The 23,508-nt window shown below is 33.6% G+C and overlaps 1 protein-coding gene across 2 annotated transcripts; it reads right to left on the reverse strand.

Moving 5' to 3' along the window:
• Positions 1-282: 282 nt before the first annotated feature.
• LOC110999886 (C2 domain-containing protein 5) lies at positions 283-21,896 on the reverse strand. Of its 2 annotated transcripts, none has more exons than XM_045628562.1 (22): positions 21,312-21,896; positions 19,345-19,504; positions 18,611-18,751; positions 17,796-17,956; positions 17,053-17,164; positions 16,771-16,837; positions 14,212-14,408; positions 13,575-13,721; positions 12,343-12,502; positions 10,819-10,907; positions 10,344-10,467; positions 9,841-9,932; positions 9,208-9,326; positions 8,622-8,747; positions 8,090-8,180; positions 7,411-7,523; positions 6,662-6,769; positions 5,495-5,635; positions 4,201-4,368; positions 3,481-3,633; positions 2,629-2,733; positions 283-2,243 (listed from the first exon to the last, which is right to left on the reverse strand). In XM_045628562.1, the coding sequence occupies exons 1-22, from the start codon at positions 21,489-21,491 to the stop codon at positions 2,193-2,195; spliced, it is 2,805 nt and encodes a 934-aa protein (XP_045484518.1). In that variant the 5' UTR covers positions 21,492-21,896; the 3' UTR covers positions 283-2,192. The 2 variants fall into 2 exon arrangements, with proteins under 2 accessions (XP_045484518.1, XP_045484517.1); XM_045628561.1 differs by having other exon boundaries at positions 14,212-16,487.
• Positions 21,897-23,508: the final 1,612 nt, after the last annotated feature.

A 23,508-nucleotide genomic window follows, 5' to 3' on the forward strand; every position in this document is an offset into this window, starting at 1 on the left:
GTATAATTTTCATAGTTGATACCTACTCTATTACTTACCAGAGTGTTAGCAGGGATCTTTATTCATCTAAGACTTTCATCAGAGAGTTTTACAAGAATATTTGATCATGAAAGTTGTATGATCAAAAATTCTTGTAAAACTCTCTGTTGACTCGCGAAGTGTGTGTTGGTATAGCTAAATATTTAATTTCGTACATCAATTTATTTGCAATTAAAACGTTTTGTGAGCAACCTCACCAGCGTATGATGGATATTCAAAATATCGTAAAAAAAAACAACACTAGATATTAAATTAACTTTATTTCAAATAAAAAGGAGTTACACAACATTTCAAATAGAAATGTAAAATCGGCAGTTGAAACGCACTTAAATCTTTAACGACTGTCCTAATTCAGATGTACACGAAACAAGACAAGACCTATAGTGGCAAAGTACGCATTTTAGGTAGAAAATATTGGGTGGGTTCCAGTTAGTAGATTTTTAACGTAATTAAATGACGACAAGATTCATATACTTTTAAACTAATTTGAACCGAACCTCTGATTAATACAGACACAAACATGTAATATGACAATCAGAAGTATATTCTAAACTCAGCTTTACTTTTAAACGTCCGAGTTTAGTTAGTTAAGTTATAACATGTTAATGATATGATAAAAACACAAGCAGTTTTTTGAGGATTGGATTTAAAGAATGTTTGGTCACATTTATTTATTAGTAATGACAAAGACAAAACATATATTTATTATCCAGCCAATATTTTTCACCTTAATTAGGACTTATATTTAAGTCAACTCCGTGTACAACTGTATTATCAGCACTATACCTACTAATAAAAGCGTTTGTACGTAGGAAAACATTTGAATAAGGTATCAATATATTTAAAACGGACAATTAAAAAGTAATTTTATTCAAGACTGTTCTGTATTAGTTCATGGTAAAGTTTTGTTTAATTACATATAGCCTTAGTATCGAAAGTCATATTGCACAAAAACTCCAGTTATATGTTCACAGCAACGTTTAAAAACCACATATTAGTATGTATTGTCATCGACGAGTAGACATTTAGCCTGCGTCCCCAGTTGGAAAACAAACTGCCGCCGTCTGAGTTAGCGGCGTATCGGTTTACGTCCGAACCCAATAATTAATTCACAATCTGAGATAGACTTCTTGATCCAAATTTTGATAAAAGAGTGCCAATAACACTTCGACAGATTGTAATAACCATCTGTCGATACAAGCTATCCATGGTTATTACAATCCGTCGTATTGGCACACATTTATCAATATTTGGATTAATGTCTATCTCAGATGGTCGAAAATAGATTGAGATAGGATATTGGGTTTAGGCGTTAGTATTTCCTTCCATATACTTAACGAGTGGAGCGTTCACAGTTTGCTAGTTTTGCGCTCGGTCTACGCAATTTGTAGCGTAGGCGTACGCGTGCCGACAAATACGTACACAAACAGTACGTACTGGGGATGCAGCCTTCAACGTTGAAGATAAAACAGTAGAGAGCGCAATAAAACATTTAATATATACCGAATATCAATATTGGATAATTTTCATAATCTTGCTTCTCCTTTCTTATATTAATATTATTCAACGGGTACATATTATTTTAATTCCTTTGAAAATCATCAAACCTCTGTTCGTTCGATATCGTCATTATAAAAGGCTTCCCGCTTATTATTATACTCTTGTCTTGTAGATATTACAGTACCGGACAGCAAAAGATATATATCAAAAGGGCAATAAATTCTTTGTAAAATTCAAAAAAAATGGATTAAATAATATTAAAAAAGTAAGGTAGACAGACTGTAAACATTTCACCACTAGACATAATCTATATTAGATACATACAGTTAAAAATAACATCTTTGGTGTATTACATAAATAAATAACTATATTTTTAAAGTTTTCGATATGTGATAACATTTAATTCGACGACAATTCATACTATGTCCATCGTGTATAAGATACAAAAAACTACAATATAAAAACAATCCATATTTATCCAATGGAGACTGCGAGGTACAAAACAATATCAAATTCTACAATAAAAATTTACATCATAAAATTTAACTTAGAATTAGAAAAAAAAACTTATGATTAGAAAAAAAAACTTATAATTAGAAAAAAAAAACTTATAATTAGAAAAAAAAAACTTATAATTAGATATGTCATGGATTTTAGTACGTTATGTGGACCACGTCGCCACCAACAGACAGTAAACACTGACCCTAAAAAAATAATATAATAGAAGTAAGTATTAAAGTAATTTACATAGATAATTTTACCTATTCAAGTTTTGAATTTTCATTAAAATTTACTGCCGTAAAAATAAACAATAAAACTGAAAAAGCATTAAAAAATAAAAAAAAATGATTTGATAGATAATCATGTACAGAAGGCCTATTTTATATATGTTAAACTGGAAATATACTAGAAACAAGAATAAATTAGAAAAATAGAATAAACATCTGGTCGAAATAAATATTAATAAAACAGAAACATATGTCATATTTGTATAAAAAGCTCAAATAATTTTAACATCTATAAAACCAGATTTATACCAGTAAATAACAAAGGAGGTTTTATGTTTCATATGTAATCTGTGGAGTTTACCTGATTCTTATGCGCGTTGTCCTGTAACATTAAGTGTGTGACGTAGAAGGACGTGAGTGCGTTACCGCCCAATGCTGACGTATACGCTCGCACTATTGCCAGGACCTATAATATACAACAGGTAGCAAAAATCTGGAACTTTCCGTGATTTTGGGACTTATGAGGTTATAGCTGATGTATGCAACAAGACCCGATAGAAGGCGAAAGTGACCCCGAGCGCCTCTTTCATTCGGTCAATACACGTATTTATGACATAAGCTACGTACAAGTAATTTGTATTAACTTAAAAGGGTAAGAATGTAATTTTGGACCGTAATTTTGTTTTTTTTTGTGAGTCGTCCGAATCTCTGAATAGCAGAGGTGCTGTGAGTCGAGTACAACATACCCTTATCGCCTTTGGCAAAGGGGATGTCAATGGCCGCTTAGGTTACAGTCAACTTAATAGAGATATATATATATATATATTCCGTTCCTCACTCAGAGCATTGAGGGGCCGTTCAAGAATTGCGTAAGTAGATTTAATACAGTCCCCTCCCTCTTGTCAGCAAAAGAAAGCAAAGCTCTTAAAAACTTTTTGTTTGTAGGAATCTTCGTTTTCGTTCCTATCGTTTCCAAGAATAAACAATGTGTGGGTTATATGTTTAAAAAAGGAAATAATTATTGTTAACGTAATCACAATAAGAGTTTCAACCCCCCTAGTCCCTAGAGCTTACGTTATACTTGACAACAAATGTTAAACTTGAAAATATTACAGTTAGATGTCTTATATAGTTAAAAATAAGATTGAAGCATTTTGTATCACTTCAAGAGAGAAGGCGTAGGCTAGTTCATATTAAAAATACTGTTACTTACCTCACATGTGAAAGTATGAAGAAACCCGCTAAGCCCTCCCAATTCGCGTACTCCGGTTGTTTCACGTACGAATAATAATCGTAATGCGCACACGCGTCTTGCGAAGCGACTGCCGCTAATGTGGCTTAAAGTGGTTAGGGACACGCGACCGCTCTAAAATAAATACATAAAAAAAAAACATGTTAGCTTAGTGAAAAATCTAAAGATTTTCATGTTGTGAATGCAAAGCATTTTTTTATTTTATTAGGTTCGTTTAGCGGGAAAAGTATTTTTGAAGTCCTTTCTACTTTCCTATAAGCTATCTCCTAGAAAAAGAAAGAGAAGAATCGAGAAGACTTTCTTATTCAAGTAGGGTACACCTATAAAATAAAGTCATTCAAAGATCAAGAAGGTCTGAGCCTGGGATTTTTATAGCTGTGACTTTTATTTTGACTTTTATAATTTGAGATGTTTTTCTAATAGGCTAAAGCGATGAGCCACCTATGTCTGACACACGCTATCGACTGGGTCTAAGCCATTCCTCAAGATGATTTTCTTCATCGTACGAGCGAGAATATGCACTTAGACTGATAGTCCATTGATGCACAGCAGGGTTTCGACCTCAGGACCAACACTGCTCTTTAAATGATATAAACGCAGATGATAAAAGATATTTTGAACATTGTACCTATATTATTTTAATACATGTCGAAATGGTTTGCCCGTTTTAAATCAAGTTACCTGTCCACTATTCTTCTCGTCATAGTTCTCAGTATTAGTCTTGGCGAGTTGCTCCTCATCTAGAGCGAAGATATCGTCATCATTAGATGTCTCCTTCTCGTTTGCTGGCTCCTTGCTTGGGTCTTGAAGAGGTATTGCTGTACCGGACACGACAAGCTGGATTTCATCCTAAACGATTTCATTAAATTAATAATATATAATAATAAAAAACTTCGTTACAAATTATACTTCTTTGTCATAACAAGATAACAATCTTTAAATGTTTTATCATTCGCCTGATTTTAACGTTTCTAGAAAAAATGACACAATAGAGAAAATCGACTTGTCATCATTTTTCCCTAACCCACCAAAAGTATTAGTTCAAAAAACTAAAATGTTGGCTATAGCTAACTTCAGCATGTCGGGCGCCCCACGTAAAGGTGGATAGAAGAAATAGAAGTGGTAACAGGAAGCGAATGGAAAAAGAAAGCCATGGATAGAGTCAGTTGGAAAAAGCTGTAGGAGGCCTTTACCCGAGAAGGGGTTCGGATCGACGGTACTTAATTTAGCTAAGATATAGGATGTATAACAATATAAATAAAATAATGTACGCAAAAGTATAAGCTCTATATTATTATTTTTGTATGATTGGAAATTAAACGTGCTTTATTAAAGTAAAAAACCTGTGTCAGTATCTCCAGTCCTTCCATAACAAATTTAATACTCAATAGCAAAACAATATACTATTGTCGACGGCAATAGGAATGTGCACACACTCTGACCCCTGATTAGTCGGAGTCAGGGTTATTGTATTTATATAAATGTATTATTTATATAACACAATGCACAATGGAGGATTCATTTTCTAATGTAGTGTTGAAAAAATAAAATGGTGAATCTTACGAATTAAAAACTTATTTCAAACAGTGAAACAATATTCATATGAACTTAGCATATCGATTGTACCTATCCCGTTATATGCACCTCTACAATTACGCACATCACTACACCTCTCCAAAAGACCTGTGAGTGTGAGCGAGACAGACAGATAAATATGATTTATGATCCGTAGCCTTACTTCATAAAAAAGACCTGTGAGTGTGAGCGGGACAGACAGATAAATATGATTTATGATCCGTAGCCTTACTTCATAAAGAAGACCTATGAGTGTGAGCGGGACAGACAGATAAATATGATGTATGATCCAAAGCCTTACTTCATAAAGAAGACCTATGAGTGTGAGCGGGACAGACAGATAAATATGATGTATGATCTGCCTTAGTTCATAATGCGCCGACTATACGACTCGACTTACCTCAGATAAGTCCAGTTGGAATGTAGGCGCCGCAAGCGCAGCTGGTTGCAACCTTCGCAACTTGTACGCGGCACCACTTAGCGCAGATGACACTAGACGTTCCGCACTAGTTCCAACTGGACCGACACGAGTACGCCATACCTGCAATATTATTAATATGAATTAGGGCCTGTTTCACAATGTATGGATAAATTGCCAAATAGCTATGCAACACATAAATTATTCGAAAGATAAAAGTTCCAAATAAGATACTTCGAATTTCATGACGTATAGCGCTATCTGACAGTCGTGAAACGCAAAAAGACTATTTATCATACCAATAAGTAACAAATAGCTTATTTGGAACTTATCCGGACATTGTGAAACAGGCCCTTAATTGTAATATTGTTTGAAAATCGACTGAAAATTCTTAGATTAGGAAAAAAGTTATTGACATTCCTACTTTTTTTTTTTTTACTTATTTCATAGTTTGGAATCATCGCTTAACGAATATATTGTAAGGACCAATCACAGATCAAATGCTATCTTGTCTTTTGACGGTTCGTCCAGAACGCTAGACAGTACTGATTAAATATTCAACAGGAACATTGTGGTGATGAAATGTTGGACCGAGTTTGGACTATTTGATTTGTGGCTGGGTTAGTGGGAGAAAAGTGAGATCGGTGCCGTGAACCCATTGTTAAAAGGAATCAATCACCTCACTTAATCCATTTGTGCGACTATTCTGAGATTTATTTTTCCCTGAGGAGGCTTTAATGATTATGAATTTCACCGACATAATAGTCTAGTTAATATCATCAACCAAAATCAAAAATACAATGTAATGAAAAATTAATTGCGTCCATAGTTGGAAGACACACACAGACAGACATACAGACTTTAGGCTGTATTTGTCCCCAAATAAAAATCCCAAACAAAATATATAATGTTTAAAGAACTTTATTTCTCATTACAAAACAGAAATATTTTATTTACATGAGAAACTTAATATTAATATGAATATATTATATACGAGCGAGATACACGTCGCCATTAGCCGTAACAATTTTAGTCAGCTATGTTCATTCTAACATGCATCTTTAATGCCTTTTTGAATTTGTCAAACACTCCAATATTGCGAATTTGAGATGGTAATTGATTAAATAATAATATATAAATTAAATATACCTGCGTAAACGCATAAGGTAGCGCATGCGTCGCAGTAGAAGCTTTTAACTGGTCCGTAAACACTTGCATGTTGCTACGACGCGATGCTAGTAACTTTGCTGTCTCCACCTGCTCAAAAATGAATTGTTGAAGCATAATATAATTAATGGTTCTATTAAGGGCCTAAAGTAATCTTTATACAAATCTTCTGTGCGTGTTTGTAATATCTTCTAAGCGGCTAAACCGATTATGATGACTCTTTTTGGGTTTAAGGATTCGAGAACGGTTTATAATTACGATTTGTTTTTTTAAAACGCTCCCACAACACATTGTGCATTGATCCGGCAGTTTCAAAATATTTTCGATATTCACAATTATATAATCTCTAAAAAGGACAGAGTAAAAGGTTGCACAGAACACTGCCATATTTCTATCCTATGTAATAGTCTGTATCGCAAATAGTAAACACAATCTATTTTGTCATTGTCATATGTCAAGCAATAACATTTGTTATTCGACATGACTGTCATATTTAGATACAGAGAACCGCTTTATTGATCATACGTCTCCTACGCCAGGTAAGTACTCACAATTGTGCTGTCTTTAAACTAACAAATTAATTTCAACTATTTTTTTAGGTGCATAATTATTATTTTCACCGTTTAATATCTTAAAAAAATCAAATTAAAACCATTAAAAAAAATGATTGTAACACCTTACTGAATCAGTTCTACTTACAATAATTCTAATATATTTTAACTTGTACTCACATCTTCGGCCTCATCCAATTCAAGGACGCAGGTATCTTTGTCCGCACAAAGGTCCAAGGCTGGAGGCTCCTCTCCCTCGCTTTCTACTGCCGCGCGTGTTTGCTCGTTTATGGCTAAAGTACATTTAATATTAAATAAAACGTTCAGGAGTTACAAATAAAAACGTTTAAAAATTTTACACTCGTCAGGCATAGTTTATTTTGGATTACGTTCATTGTGCACAAATTCTATTCCCAAAGTATATATAAAAGAATTATTGAATTTAATTTTGTCTATGGTTACACAACTAATATAGGGATGCCTACAGGTTCGAATTTAATGACATAGAATAAGTGATACCTTGATGATCTTATGTACCAAAATAAATGTATTTTATTTTAAATGTCACAGCCTAAAATACAGGTTTCACAACATAAAGCCAGGTGTTTTAGAAATATACAATTAAACGACAGTATAAACTTATGTCACATACGGAGTTTTTAAAACTTCATAACTTGTTCATACATAACTTCATAACCCTTTCTGCCACGGCTTTTTGCAATTTTATTTTAATAGACAAGTACGATATCAGCTTGTCTGTGACACACTGACTATTGTCTCTGACAAATCGATTTTAAAATATTCCAGTTCCTTTACAATCCTTTCGTAGTTGGTTCACACAATAATATATAATACATACCAACATCAAAGCCGTTGGCTGTCTTGTTCGCAGTGAACGTATCCCATAGAGCTTTCTGTATCTCTATGGCATCTTTGTCTTTCTCTGAAGCCTGAAAAGATGATAAAATATAAAAAAATAAGCATTGCTCGGAGATGAACACTCGCAATATAAACTGTCTTTTGAAGAAACAGTTCACAGAAATTTGTATATTTCATTCTATTACCATTTACCACGAACAAAATTTATTTAATCAATTGTGCAATATGTACTTGTTGAAATCACAATAGTTCGGCTATTTAAACAAGGGAGTGATACGAAAAGATCTAAGTAACTTTTTTAAATTAAATTTAGTCCCCTAATCAAGAGTGCGAGAGTGGTGAGGGTGAATATATAGATAGACTATATAGTGTTTATGTTATATTTGTACTATGTTTACATTACCAAAGAAAAAAACAATTGCCGAATTTTAAATATTATAATAAAAAATCTAAAGAATCCGATTTTGTATTAATTTTGAAAAAAAAATTTAGTAAGTGCATTTTATAAATACCTTAATTCTTGGTGGTGCTGGAGGCGGCAAGGCTGCTAATTTTACAGCTGTACCAGTAGCTAAAGCCATCACACAACGTTCGCCTATTGCTATTTGTGTTTGCAGTGAGAATATCGCGTTGGCACCCTGAATAAAATAGAGGACTATAGAAGCTTGTTCCTATCCCTCTACATGAAAGAGAAGAATGATAGACATTTAAAGACGAACAAAGAAGCTAATAGCTATAGATACGAAGTTCAAAGTTTTGGCTTTTAGTGTCTATATTAAAAAATAATCTAGGAATCTAGGCTAGTACGCAAAAATATAGACACTAATATAGATAGTCACTTGCAGAAAAAGAAGCTGTTTTCCAGGTTAATAACATTTCATGGATTGCTTTTCCTTTGAAGATGACGTTTCTAAACGAAGGCTAGACTTTAGACAAAACAAAAGATTTTTTTTTTCTTTTCTTACTAGAGTTGCCTGGAAGAGATCGCTTGTTAGCGATAAGGCCGCCCGTTGCATCCCTTGCAATTTATATATATTGTGTTATTTGTATTTCTTTAGCAACGAAGTGTAAATAAATAAATAAATAAAAAACACCTACCTGCATTCTAAGCTTAGCCAGCAACAATTTGTGTAGTTCATACTCTAGGAAGGGTAGTTGGTCAGAAATATCCCTTGCACCGGGCTCCGCGGCGGGTGGAGCGCGACGTATTCTACCCGCTATAATATTTATTGGTTTTTATACTGTAAGTCCTTATAAATAAAATTGAAATTCCCTTACAAGAAACTTACTACTCCTTTATACTTGGTTTTTGGACCTTCACTATTTTCAGTGTATAGGAGCGAAATGTTGAAGTGGCGGTGAATGAGCGAAAAAGTAACGTTTTGAAATTTAGTATGATCAAATTGCACTTCTGGTACCAATAATATTTTTTTTGCTGTTTTTCAATTATATTTTTAAATAAAATTGTACATATTCTATTTAAGATACATATTCATATTTCAAAATATATTTGTATAATTCGAATAACTAATTTCAAATCATGCAACAACTTGAAAACAAAACATACACAAAATTTGAGTTTGCAAATTCATATCTAAAAAACTACAAAATGTAGTTGTACGAAAAGGACGAAAGTGAGCTACCTTTAATTACATTTAAAACCTTCGATCGATGAACCCAATCATAATTTAATTAACATATTACATTAATAAACGGTATTTGAACACATACCAACAGCGGTGAGAGTCACTGCTTTGCCGTAGGAAGTCAGTCGGTTCGGTTTCGCGCACGTCGCTAGTACAACTGTAGGGACGCGGGCACGACTGAAATGTTTTTGTGTCAAGAAAAATAATTATTTTTGCGTTAATATTCATAAATATTATGATAAAATAGCCAGAAAAGGAAAAAGAGGTAGACCACTTAGAATCTGGAAAGACCAAATAAAAGCAACAGCAGGTGTTACATGGCAAACAGTGGCACAGTGCATAGAAGAATGGCGGGATTTTGAAGATTAAAATGGAAAATATTTATGTATATTATTTATATATATTAAATGCTTTTATTAATATTATATTCAAAAAAGACTCTGATAAAAGTTGTGCAGTAATTATGTAATCTTATCAACTCTGCAATAAACACACATATACCAAAATATAGGTAAACTGATGCAAGAGAATATTCCCTAGAATAACTTAAACATACAATATACCTCTACGACCCGTCAGGGTACTAACCGGCATTCCCCACATGGGGCCAACTCAGCCCTGTAAGGACCCGCGCCGGGCGAGTAGGGTACATGTGCGATGCTACAATTCTCAGCCTCAATTTCTTCAATTGTATTCTTTGAGCCGTTTGTTACTGAAAATTGTATAGTTATATTTTTAATAATTATTTATATTTATTATACATATTATTAGGTAAGCCCGGAATTACTGACGAATAAACTGATATTTAGCTATTCAGGACGCGCGGTATGGTCGGAGTAACTTCTTCGTCGCTAGGACCAGATATCCGTTGTTCAAATATTGTTTTTTTTTAAATTAATACATATTATAGTGTAGTAAATTTTGTGTAATGCTATTTCTTTTTCATTTTATTTGTTAATTTCTTATTGTATGATATTAATTATATATTCCGCATTAATTAATAACAAATAAATAAATATATAAATAAATTAACACGTGGTTTAAAGCTTAGTACAATACTTACAAGACACATTCGGCTCATCGATGTTAAAATCACAGTCCAAATTGATAACTGCCGCCGTACCAGAAGCAGATAGTACGCACACGTCCTCACTGTAATAAATTTGCCCGTTAATATTGTAATTTGTATAAAAAGGGGACATCAAAACATAAAATCTCTTTACTCACTAAGACTTTCTAGTAAAACCAACTGATTCCGCTAACATCCAGACTAAAATTACAATCAGGGCCATTGACCCTTTCAAGAGAAATATATAATAAATCATCGGAAAATTTGAAAGAATTAAACAAATTATATACTAATTGTTTATTTAATTTTGAATGACTTGGACATGGACACTCTCAATGCTAGAGGGCTCGCGAGTGCGTTGCCGGCCTTTTAAGAATTCGTACGCTCTTTTCTTGAAGGACCTTTAGTTTTAAGGACCTTTATATCTTTTTAATTAGATTTTATTTTAGTTTGAATAACATAACCCTCTCGCAACATTGGTGTGCCTCACCAAGGTATTGTAACAAAATTATAACATGTCACCTGTAAAGTAATAAGAATAACATAAGGAATGCAATAAAGATTTGACTTTGACATTTGAAAGCTGTATCAATTTCTTTTAATCGATGGATGGGGATATTTTTCTAAAAAATCGAATACCTACGGATTGACACACGATCCAAAATTGAAATGAATACCTACAAATATTCATCGATCAAAGAGAATACAAAAACAATACGAGGAAACTTTCTTCAATAACAACTCCTTGATGAGTTTTTTTATTTAGCTCATGTCAATTAATCAGCATGTAGTAGCTCGGCAATGCGATCTGGGCTTAGGCCATCGAGGGGAATTACTACACTAAATACATACTATAATATATTTGTATAGAATCGTTACGTTGTCGTGTTTTACAAGTGCATAACGCCATCTGTTGATTAATTAATTTAGATTTAAACAGGGTTCACAATTGTTGATTGGTTAATTGCATCTAGTGATTGAAACAATCGTGTCTTCTAAAAATCTAGGACATCTCTGTTATACGCGTTAACCACAGGCGGATACAAGTAGGTACATGAACCGATATAGATCTATAAGATAAGATATATAGGACATCATATCATAGAGATATGTATGTTTTTTTATATCGATAAGCGTTTATCAAATACTGCTCTATTGGAAATCTACAACAAAATAGAAAAAGTCTCTAATCAATAGTCGAACTAAATTCTTAGTATTTATTTTTCTTATTTATTGCTTTTTAATGTCAAATTTCAGTTTTTTAATTTAATTTTTTTGTTTTTTTAAAATGTATCTTTGTATTTTAATGCGCTTGCTTGTTTTCTGTTTTTTATACATAATTTGTTAATCTATGTAATCTGTTCTGGCTTTCTGTATTGTATTAGTATTTTGTATAAAATAATATGTATTAAGTAAGCTGTTAGATTACTTATAATTTAATAAATAAAAACGATTTGTAATGTATATGTCGCAGCCAAATAGCATAATAAGCTGTTCATATAATATAGTTAATGTTACCGTATAGCAGTTCTTTCGCAATAGGCCAATACGGCAGTGCATCGCAGCGCACGCGCATGTGCCCTGAGCTCGGTCCTCAACTCTGTCCACCATCCCGCTCGAGAACTACTTTCCCCGCCCCCATCTACTAACTTCACAGAGCGAGCGCAGACTGTCCCACCTATACACAAAAATTTAATAAGTTTTATTTTAAACTAGCTGACCCGGCAAACGTTGTTTTGCCATGTTTTTGTGCCAAAAAAATAAAGTTTATAATTAACAAAAAAAAACGTAAGGGATGATTGTAGAGGGGTGAAAATTTAGGGTTGCATGTATTTTTGTATGGTGTATCGTAAAAAGATAAAAACGAAAAATTTAGGGGTAGACCACCCTTAACATTTAGGGGGATGAAAAATAGATGTTGTTCGATTCTCAGATCTACCCAATACGCACACAAAATTTCATGAGAATCGGCCGAGCCGTTTCGGAGGTGTTCGGTTACTAACCCCGTGACACAAGATTTTTATATATAAGATTTAATTATCACATTTTGTTAATATTACGCATTAATATAGCAAGCCAGAGATTGATGACATCGATAATAAATTTGGCTCATATTTGATTAAATGTAATGAAAATACCCTTCTCAAAATAACCCTTTTTCCTATTATATATATGTATTTCTTATTCTTATTCTTATTATATATGTATTTTTGTTGCATTAATAATACGTATAAAATCAGGTAACATAAATTATTAAGGTGGCAATGGGAATTGTCGCTAACATGCTAGCCAGGAAAAAGAAAAAAAATACTGGAGGACAAAGTGCAAATGAACAAAAGATACAAATAACATACCTATGCAGACTAACTACATAGGTATGTTTTAAGGTAAAATATATTTTAAATTCGATTTTAGTAAAATTTCTTAGAAAACCAATAAGTGTTTTCAAATAAACAAACCAACCGAATATGATATCGATAATAATAATACTAAACATATCAAAATACTCGTTCTATCAAACAACAGAACTAACTGCCTTACCAGAAAAAAAATACTTCTGACTTGTTTCGCTTCACTATAAGATGGCAATTCAATTGCTTTCTTTACTTTCACCATTACCATGACACCACAGACAATAATAAAATAGATCTGATTAGACATACAGGACGTCTCGTTTTCATACAATTTTTAAACTTTTTTTATATTGTAATGAATCAATTATATGAATATACATAATCTAAGCTTCTTACCAATATGTACTATAAATCCAGGCGGGTATTCCGACATCGTAAGAAAAGGATACTCCAGCATTTCCAGGTTATTGCTGTTCATAGATGGCTTGAGTATGGCACCGCCGCCACTACCCGCGTTTCCTAGAGATGCGTTTAGCGAACTACCTGCAAGTATAGGAAATAAGTAAGTATATTACTAAATTCCAGCGACCCGCATGTAAATGTATGTACGTAAATGGTGAAAAAGCTGTACTATATACCTTCCTATTGAATCATTCTAGGTTTTGAGTTTATCGCGACCAGACTTGTTTTTGTTTAATATTAAAAAAAAACATGTTGTAGGAGCCTTTTTTCTATCAAGCTTTTTAACTGTTCTCTAAAACTCAATCAAATATCTCGTCGTTGAGCATGCGAAAGAAACGTTATCGTTGACCCTTTTTCCTTCGACTACCTATTTCGGATTAATATATAGACAATGACACTCACATCCCGTGTAATGTCCCGCTTAATTCTAAATTGGTTGAGTAGATCCAGAGATTACCCCATATAACCTCACAAACTTTACCGCTGTATAATATCAGTATAAATATATATTTATTAGGTATGCTGCTAGTAAGCTAGCTAAATAATTATCAATAATATTAAAAAAGCTTACCTTTTGGTGTTATACTAAGATCAGAATCAGAAGACCGTCGATGTATTCCCATAGGCGTAGACGTGGAGTTGACTGATGCGTTTTGTACGTTTGGTTCGCGCCCGCCATATGACTCGTGCCGCGCGTGACGCGGCGATGTCCGGTCCTTTTCTTTCTCGCACTTCTCCCTATCTTGTTTCTCCCTCTCACATTTATCCCTGTCAAGGCACGCTGCATGCGAGTTACCACACACGCTAGCACTGTTAGTATCACACTCTACGTCTAGGCTTTCTCTATCTACACTGCCCTCAGGTAAAGAAGGTATGGTCTCTAAATGTGCTCCGCTAAGAACGGAATGGATGTTTTTTAAGACTGGCGTATGTGTTAACTTGCATGAATTAAGGGATTTGGACATTTTAAGCGACGCCGATTCCGTCGATTGTACACTGTCCTGTCTAGTTAGTTTTCTTTCTTTTAGCTTTTCTTCTTCAACCACTAGCTTTTCATTGACGTCGTTAAAGAATTTTTTATTAGCACTCGAATAGTCTGGACTTGTCGGTATAAGTAGGGATTGGACTTTATCAATTAGAATTGTTTCCATAGCAGTTTGGACTAAGCTCGATGGTTTGATTGCAGGTTTATCTCTTTTAAATGACCTTTGCTCAGGCAAACGTTCGTTGAATGAGATGGAAGGCCCACTGAATGACGCTCTAGATTGTGGTTCGGAACCAATGTACATAGAAACTTTGGTGGGTCCAAGATCGTCACTTTTACATAGGCGATTTGAGTTAACTGCACTATTATCAAGAGCAAGCAGATCATTATAAGACAAGAAAGGGGCACCTAGCACCGTGTCGCTAGGAGCTCTAGACGTAGCATCAGATGAAGAACCAGGTTCGCTTACTGACGGTTTATGTTCTTTCCTCATTGGCAGCAAGGAGTAATGTGACAAGCTTTTGATCATGCTAGTTTTTGAAAGTTTTGAAAGCTGTCGCTTTATCCGCCTTGAGGAGCGATACATGAAGCCGTGTTTCTCAACCGGGGATGAGGGTGCACTAAAGCTACTAGAAAGCTTCTTATGTGCAAATGGATTTGGGATTTTAAAAGACCGATTATGAGTACTGGCTACACACTTTTTATCCTCAGTGGGTTCAAACAGAACGGGATTATGGTCCTGCTTGTTTTGAACTGGAACATCAGGTTTCACTGCTTGGGCCGACTGACTGCCTTCGTTGCTTTCAAAGGAGTCCAATTTGAGTACTGTAAGCTTTTTTTCCATTTGGGCAACAAATTCTGGATTCACATTATTGTTTAAAACAGATTTAACAACAGAACCGATAGTTTCAGTTTTTAAGTTAAAACTATCCTCTTCTTCGTCTGAAGTTGAATAAATATCTGAACTCTCTGCTGAGAGAGCAGATGATACGGAACCATAAAAACTGGAATCTCCAGGGAGTTTAAGAAGATTTTCACTTCTTACAACAACCGGTGACGTTGGACAGGAATCAGAAATCTTTCTTTCCGATTGTGGACTGACGACATTAGATAAGTTTTCCAAAGAAGCGCAGTGTATTTCTGGGATTTTAGAATCGTCCATGCAATTTACATCAACATCTATCTTTTCATCTGAAGGTAAATTGACAGGTCCAGAGTCACTAATTCGCCTTAAGGTCGAACATGGAGAGTGTTCAGAGTGTGATTCAGATATTCTTGCGAGACTTGTCTGAGCATGAATAACAGAACGTGCTAAAATCGATGCCATATTTATACCCTCCTCTTCTTCGTATTCATCGTATCTTTTAACTTTTAACCTCTTTAATTTTTTCAGCTCATTTTTAATATCTGATATGCGGGATGTATCAGATGAACTGGATTTAATAGAGATCTGGTCATCTTGTTTAGCAGACGATTTGCGCCTTGAGAAACGTTTGGAAAACAAGTGAGTTTTTATCTTTTTTATTTTTCCAATCGGTCCCGATGAGTCAGAATCAGAATCATGACGATTAAGAAGTTTATTTAACTCAGATTGATCGTCTGAAATATGCTTTAGACCTGCATGAGCAGAAAGATCTTGATATATAGATAGTCTTCCTGTGTACGTGTTTTGGGTTGATCGAACAGTTTCAAAGCTCTTATCATCGTCATCATTATCTGGTTCGTCTAGTAAAGATGGTGTTCTAGGATTAAGTATTTTGACGATCATCATCAATTCATCTTGGTGATGAAGGTAATATTCTCTCAGATCGGCGACGCTTTCGTCATCGGTCGCTAAAATGTCCAAGTATTTATTTAACTGTCTGTTTTACGAGTTTGCATACAAGCGCAGTACACAACAAACCATGCAGAAAAAGTTTCATGAGAAAATATTCAACAAAAATTAAATTAAATTGATAATCAAATTTTCTTAATGATTTTAGATTTACCCAAATCACTGACTTAAGTTTAAGACTTTACCAAAATATTAGAACACGCCTCTAATAGGTGAAATAACAGTAGGTATATAATTTATTCAGATTGTTTTTCTTCTCTAATGATTTTAAAATCATATTTAAGTAACTTATTATTAGGAAATCAACTCACTGCTGAGTTAGCTGCACTGTCATAGATTGGCTTGGTAACGGCAATGGCGTCATGCTGACGGCTGTACCTAGAAACATATAACTTAAACATAATTCTAAAAATAGGAACTCTTTGCGGCTCTTACAGTTTTTTATTACTTTATTATCACAAAGCCTTTAAGCCACGTGTTACATCGATCTTTTGAATGTTTCGAGCTTCTCACTCTCACTGCTCATAAATGTGACAAAACAATTTACTATTTGATGTTTATAAGCCTCAAGTTAAACAAACATATAAAAATACCGATAGCTCTAGCAACGACCCCGGCTTCGCCCTCTAAGTCAAAATCCTGTTGATATCCGACTACAGCATTGGCACCTAATTCTGCAGCCTTCAGACCGACCAACCGTTGTACCTAAAATACATAACAAATAAATACTATTTCATTGTAAGAAATTTGTTAGTGGAAAAAAAAATTAAAAAGAAAATTTGCAAACTAGCGAACTGTGGAATCGACTACCGGCGGTGGTCTTCCCTGAGAGATACGACCTCCAACAATTCAAAATTCGAGCGTACTCCCCCCTTAAAGGCCGGCAACGCACCCACTAAAATGGGTGTCTATGGGCCGCGATGATTGCCTTTTTGGGCGTCTCGAAGGCTCGTTTTCCTTGTCTTGTTTGACGTGGCTTGTCATTATTGTTTTTACAAGAAGCACTTTTGTTGGAATAATTTAAGATTTTAATTGGAAATTTAAATAAAATATTTTTTTTTCTAGTACTTTAAAAAAAAATCAAACTCTAAATGTTGTTTCTATAATTTTGTCAGATAATTGATTAATCATTCATTCCATACTATACTTAGTCTTCGGATAGATCGGTGGTTCAAGTTAAAAGTGGTTTAAGAAAATACAATTATTATATTAGCCACACACTGGAGTTCATGACTTATAATAACTTTGTCGTATCAATTCCGTAAATGGATTTTATGATTATTAGCTGTCATTTGAGCTGTCTCTTGATGCATCAGGAACCGCATGGTAATCTTACCTGATTACTCAGCTTGATAAAGGCCACCTGCCTCGCCTCATTGGACGCCCGTGGGGTGCGAATTTTCTCGATCCATTGGTATTCGGGATCATCATTTACTATTAATTCCTCAACAAATCCGTGAATGGCGGAAACTCGGTAGCCCGGAGGTATCATTGGGCCTAAAATATGATACAAGCGTTTATGATGGCCGCCCGCAACATCGCAATAGTAAAAAATTACAATCTACGTTAACCCATAATCTTATGTATGGTATCCAGTATACGTAAAAAAGCTAGTATTACATTTATAAGATGTTAAGTAATTTTACTAGAGTAACTATAAAAACTTAATACGTCTTATTGTACCGTTTCACTAAAGAATTCATCTGTCTCGTTTCATCGTGTGTTTTCGTATCACCAATTTGACAGAAAGAGATAAAAGATTCCTATAGTGAAAAAGATTCTATTGTGATTCAGTTAGCATCAGTATTAATAAGGGTAAAGCTTTAGTGATATTTATATCTTTTATATGAGAGTTGCCTAGTACCGACCAGGGTGGTTTTCTGCGCTGGCAGGTTTCTAGGGGGACATTGGACTTTAAGAAGAAATATCTTTCATATAAATTTTGACTAAGGGCTTTGCTTTGTTCATGCAAATATCACCGATTCAAATTAACATGTCATGTTAACACTTTCATTATTAAAATTAATTTTCTAGAATTTTTCAAGTTTGTGTAATTAAAAAGGAGTAATATAAATAATTAATATGCTATTTCATTGGGTAAAAACAATTTAAGTTACAAATTTATCCGATTCTCTAGTAACATGTACTTACAATGAAAAAATTGTACACCGCAACTTGATGTCTTATATTTATTGAAGTCTGAGAACAATTCCACCTTCACAATCACATTCAGTTCTCCTCGAATGCCATGCATTGTATCGAATACAGGGATCCATCCTGACATTACGGCACCTATAATAGCAACTCAGATCTTATTTATTTATTTATTCACACTTCGTTGCTAGAAAGAAACATAAATAACACAATACATATAAATTACAAGGGATGCAACGGGCGGCCTTATCGCTAACAAGCGATCTCTTCCAGGCAATAAATAAAAATGATGAGTGCAAGAAGTGCATAACCAGAAGTTATATAAAAAACAAAATATTAATCTATAGAACCTTAATCTAGAGAAAAAAAAACAATATTAATAACTAACTAAAACTATTAACTATCTTATAGGTTCAAACACGCGTCACTTTCAGTAATGTAAATGATACTTGGTATCACGATTTCAGCGGTAGGAACCATTTCGAGCAGGGAATCTGTATCCATTTGAATGTGCTCGATGAGTCGGTCAGTTTCGTCATTTCCGCACCTATACAGGCACGCATAGAATGCCGGATGGTAATCGAAGTCTACGCCGAGCCAGAGGTTAGATAGGTCCCTTTCAAAGCTTTTAAATTCCAATTTTTTAAAGCTATTAAAGCTAGCTGATAACTCGCATAAAAATTTAGCAGTTTTCAGAAGGAAACATAATATATGTATATATGTAAGAATACCTCCAGGAGGGCCAGCTACGCCGTTGGTATTAATTGCCTCACGCGCCAACAGGGGTGCAAGACTGATAACCACTTTGCCAATTGCATCATTCGCTGAATATGTATCATGATCCATAAGGCGTAGCTGAAGTGGTTCATCTTGAAGCTCCGATTCGTCGACCTGTCAAAATTTATTTTAAGTATAATTTGAATAAAAGTTTTCTTCTTTTTAATAAAGTAACTTAAATAAAAGGATTTCTCAAGATATTAAATCAACATCCTAATTATACCAAAGTATGTTTTGTATTTTACATGGACTAAGCATTACTTTTCAAGAATATTTTTAATAACAACCTATATGCTATTAATGCTCACATGTGTTTTGTTTTGATTTCGCGCATTTAAGAATGATAATATCTAAGACAGACGTGCACCAGACAGCATCAAAAATAGCCCGCGTCCCGTCGCCAAAATTATTATAGCATAAAAAGTGACCTTGAAATTTACGTTTTCGAAATCTGGAAAGGTATGATGTGTCAACATGAAGCTTTTAATAGTACGGGCTTAACACTCAGTATCGGATTAGCCACGGGGCAAGAGTAGCAACTGTTACGGGCCCCAAATGCGCGGAGCCCCGCGCTCCAACGTACCCGACTATAATAATACCCGTAACCGTAATAAAAAAATATTAATTTACATAGCAGCGTAATATATCTTGCCTCACTTCCACTTTAAAATATAAAACTCGATTTCGTCCCTTATTTTACTTTAACTTTGTTGAATATGGTAACACTTTCAGTAGAGACTAATTTAAGCTGATGATTTTGCTTAACATTGAAAGTGATCCCTAAATTTTCCGACAATAAATGCAAAAAAAATATATGTGTCGATTTTGTTTAATACTACTACAAAGCCTCAATTTGAATTTAAACAGGCCCCGCACTGGCTTAGTACTATTTACAGTATATATTTATTGTGATGTCTATGTTCATACTTCAGCCTCTTAAATTTTAACCAACTTGAACTTTTTACAAATACCATTCCTAAATGCCAATAATTAGCGGCGTTCTTGCAATCGCCCGGGGCCTCGATCTCGCAGGGTCTTTGCACAACAACCCAAACAAATTAAAAAATATCTATATATAACTTTTGAGATTGATCCTTAATTACTTATTAGGATTAACATAAAATAACGGTAAAAAAGAGTTATTTAACTAATTCATTCACTCAAAACATAATTGAAACTTTAAACTTACAAACTTTCATATCACATACTTTTCACGAACGACAAAGGGCCTCATAAATAGGTATGTGATTAGTTTTATTAAGTTGTTATTTTTAAGTAACTTTGAAAAAAACTGTAGGAAAAGGTGAATTTAAATAGTATTTTTTATAGTATGTAGTATGAATGGCTTGGTACAACTACAGTATATATTTTAAGTAATGCAAAATAAATCAAGCTTTTCACAGATAGCACATTATTGCAAGAAGGCATTCTTTAATTCTATTCAAAATCTTCCAAAGTGGTTTTATATTTTACAAAAGTATTGTTGTTATTATTTACATGCTCATCTGTTTTAGATAAAAACTACAAAACATATCACAAGTTTCAAATAATAAAGTGTAATTAAGTAAAGCAAGTTATACATTTTTTCTATGCCAATTCATTAATTTTCAGAAATATAGAAAGCTATAGTATGTTCTTGGTATTAGATAGTAAATGATATACTTTTATTCCATCATCCTCCATCCATCTTCATCCAATCTACAATAGGTATTTTAACGAAAACATTTGTTGGAACAGAATCATATGTAAAAAGCTTATTTGTATAGGTAAAAAGCTTATTTTTTTAAGAACCAACCATCAATTGCTAAATATTTTTACATCAAAAATATATATATATATTCATTCATTCATTCACCCTCATTTAAATCATTGGCTAAACATCACTCTATATGATGTGCAATAATCATGTTTATAAACATACCTCAAATCTGTACCATTCAGTGCTGTTCCAATGAGGATTCAGAGATTTTCTGCAAACATCTGTTTTGTGTGTAATTCCACCAAATTTTATTTCAACAAATGCATCTGTTGTGTCACTAGCTCTGTCCATCACAGGCAAATTTCGGCCCGCCAAAACCTTGACTTTTATTTTACCAGGCATTTTTGTTACGTTTATGATTTATTACCACTTTTAGCACCTTCTTTAATATCAGATTAGCACTTCATACATTTCTTGTTTGAGGGAAATTACCACATTCATATCGGAAAATCTATTGACTTAGCTTATTATCATATAGTTATGAGTAGTTAGTTTTAACTTTTAAGTTTTGATCATACACTCATATACCGGTACCGGAAAACAATATTACATTGGAAAAACAATTTCTATACTAATAGGAACATTTTTAAGTTAATACGTTTTACGCAAATACAGTATATTACGATGCAAGTCTATTTTATGAAACTGTGTCAAAACTATTTATCTCCCAAAATATGTTTATTTTTAGTTTGCGTTTACAAAAATAATCCTGCGACATTTCAAAATTCACATTCGATTTCACAGTTCACACCAGTCACCAAACCAAGACACTACTCACAGTTCACACTAGGGCTGAGGGCACAGAAATACTGAAAAGTAAACATGATACAGATTAAAAACTAGCAATCTAAGATGCTTTGTAGATTTACTATCTAATTAAAAACCTGAGAAATTCAAAATTCATTTATTCATTGTAACATAATGTCCACCTAAGATCGTCAAATAAAAAGAAATGTACATTAAATGCTTCTAATTTTGAACGGAAGAGAAGAACTGGCAATAAACTCTCCGCCACTCTTTTTAATCGCCAAGTTTTTTCTATTGGATAACGTTTGTAAGGAGCTGCAACCATTACACCATGTTCCATATGACATCTTGAGTAATAAAGAATAATAAAATAAATTAAAAACAAATATTTGTCCTCTTATCAGCAGGAGGCATGGTGAAATAGGAGCATGCACTTACATACTCGTGAGAATAACACGCAAATACGTAGTAGACACAACTAATATCACCGCATACACGAATTCAAGTAAGAGCAGTCAGCAAAAGTAGCACCCGTTCACGAGTATGACGCATGGTCAGCCATTGGCCCCCTCGCCATATTTTAGGGAGAGAAAACCCGACGCATGGACGCCGCAACAAGCAATGACATTTAAGTGAGCATGACGATCCTTGAAATGTGGACTTGGCTACACAAGAAAATAGTAATAATACTAATTATACTAAAATAATTTGATACCACGTGAATCACGGTTTGTTCCCACATATTTAAAAAAGACATAGATGTCGACGATCGCACCATAGCCTGAAAATGCAGCCGAGCGATTCAGTCGCGTTACTTATTTATACTGAAGCAACTCATATCAGATCTCAGTTCCCGAACTTTTGAATTTACATACTTAATTTAGAGTCATAACACATTCCATGTTACATAATAATTAATGGTGAATCATTAAAAGATTGACCAATATTTTGTACTCTTGTTGTTCATTGATAGGTTTTTTAAAGTAGTTTAAAATACAAATATCATTGGATTACAAAAGTAACTACATAATATACCGTTTCTTTTCTTAAGTATTTTTTATATCAGAACATGATGATTAGGTTTATAATGAATAAAGATAAAACTATAAAAATCATGTTTATTTAAGTTCCTAAATAATTTACAGAACAACTTAACATCTAGCATTTATTAAGTTTCATGTGATTGTTTCAACATAAGCCAAAACATTTAAAGCAAAATATTAAGAATCTTTTTTCTTTACTGGTACAATTTATGACATAAACTTTTAATATACTCAGAAAACATCACCGTTGGTGATGTTTGATGAACAAATTAACGAAATGTAGATCAACTATTAAATGAAATAAAAAAATCTAGTTTATTACTATGCCAAACCAGTGACATTGTGGTTAACCCATTTTAACCCCAGGCTTTGTAAATGGTTTTATACAACTGATATTTTTATTTATGAAATAGTCTGTGACTTGTGCTTTAATAAAGACACATTATGTTATGGCTGAATTTAGAAGCAGCTAGAGTAACAGAGTCTGAGTTTTGGCTCATATTGATGTTTTTTTTTTAAATTAAAAAAAAAATGTTTACAAATTAAGGGCCTGTTTCACAATGTCCGGA

The sequence above is a fragment of the Pieris rapae genome, chromosome 6, assembly GCF_905147795.1.
Source record: "Pieris rapae chromosome 6, ilPieRapa1.1, whole genome shotgun sequence".
In the NCBI taxonomy this organism is placed as follows: domain Eukaryota; kingdom Metazoa; phylum Arthropoda; class Insecta; order Lepidoptera; family Pieridae; genus Pieris; species Pieris rapae.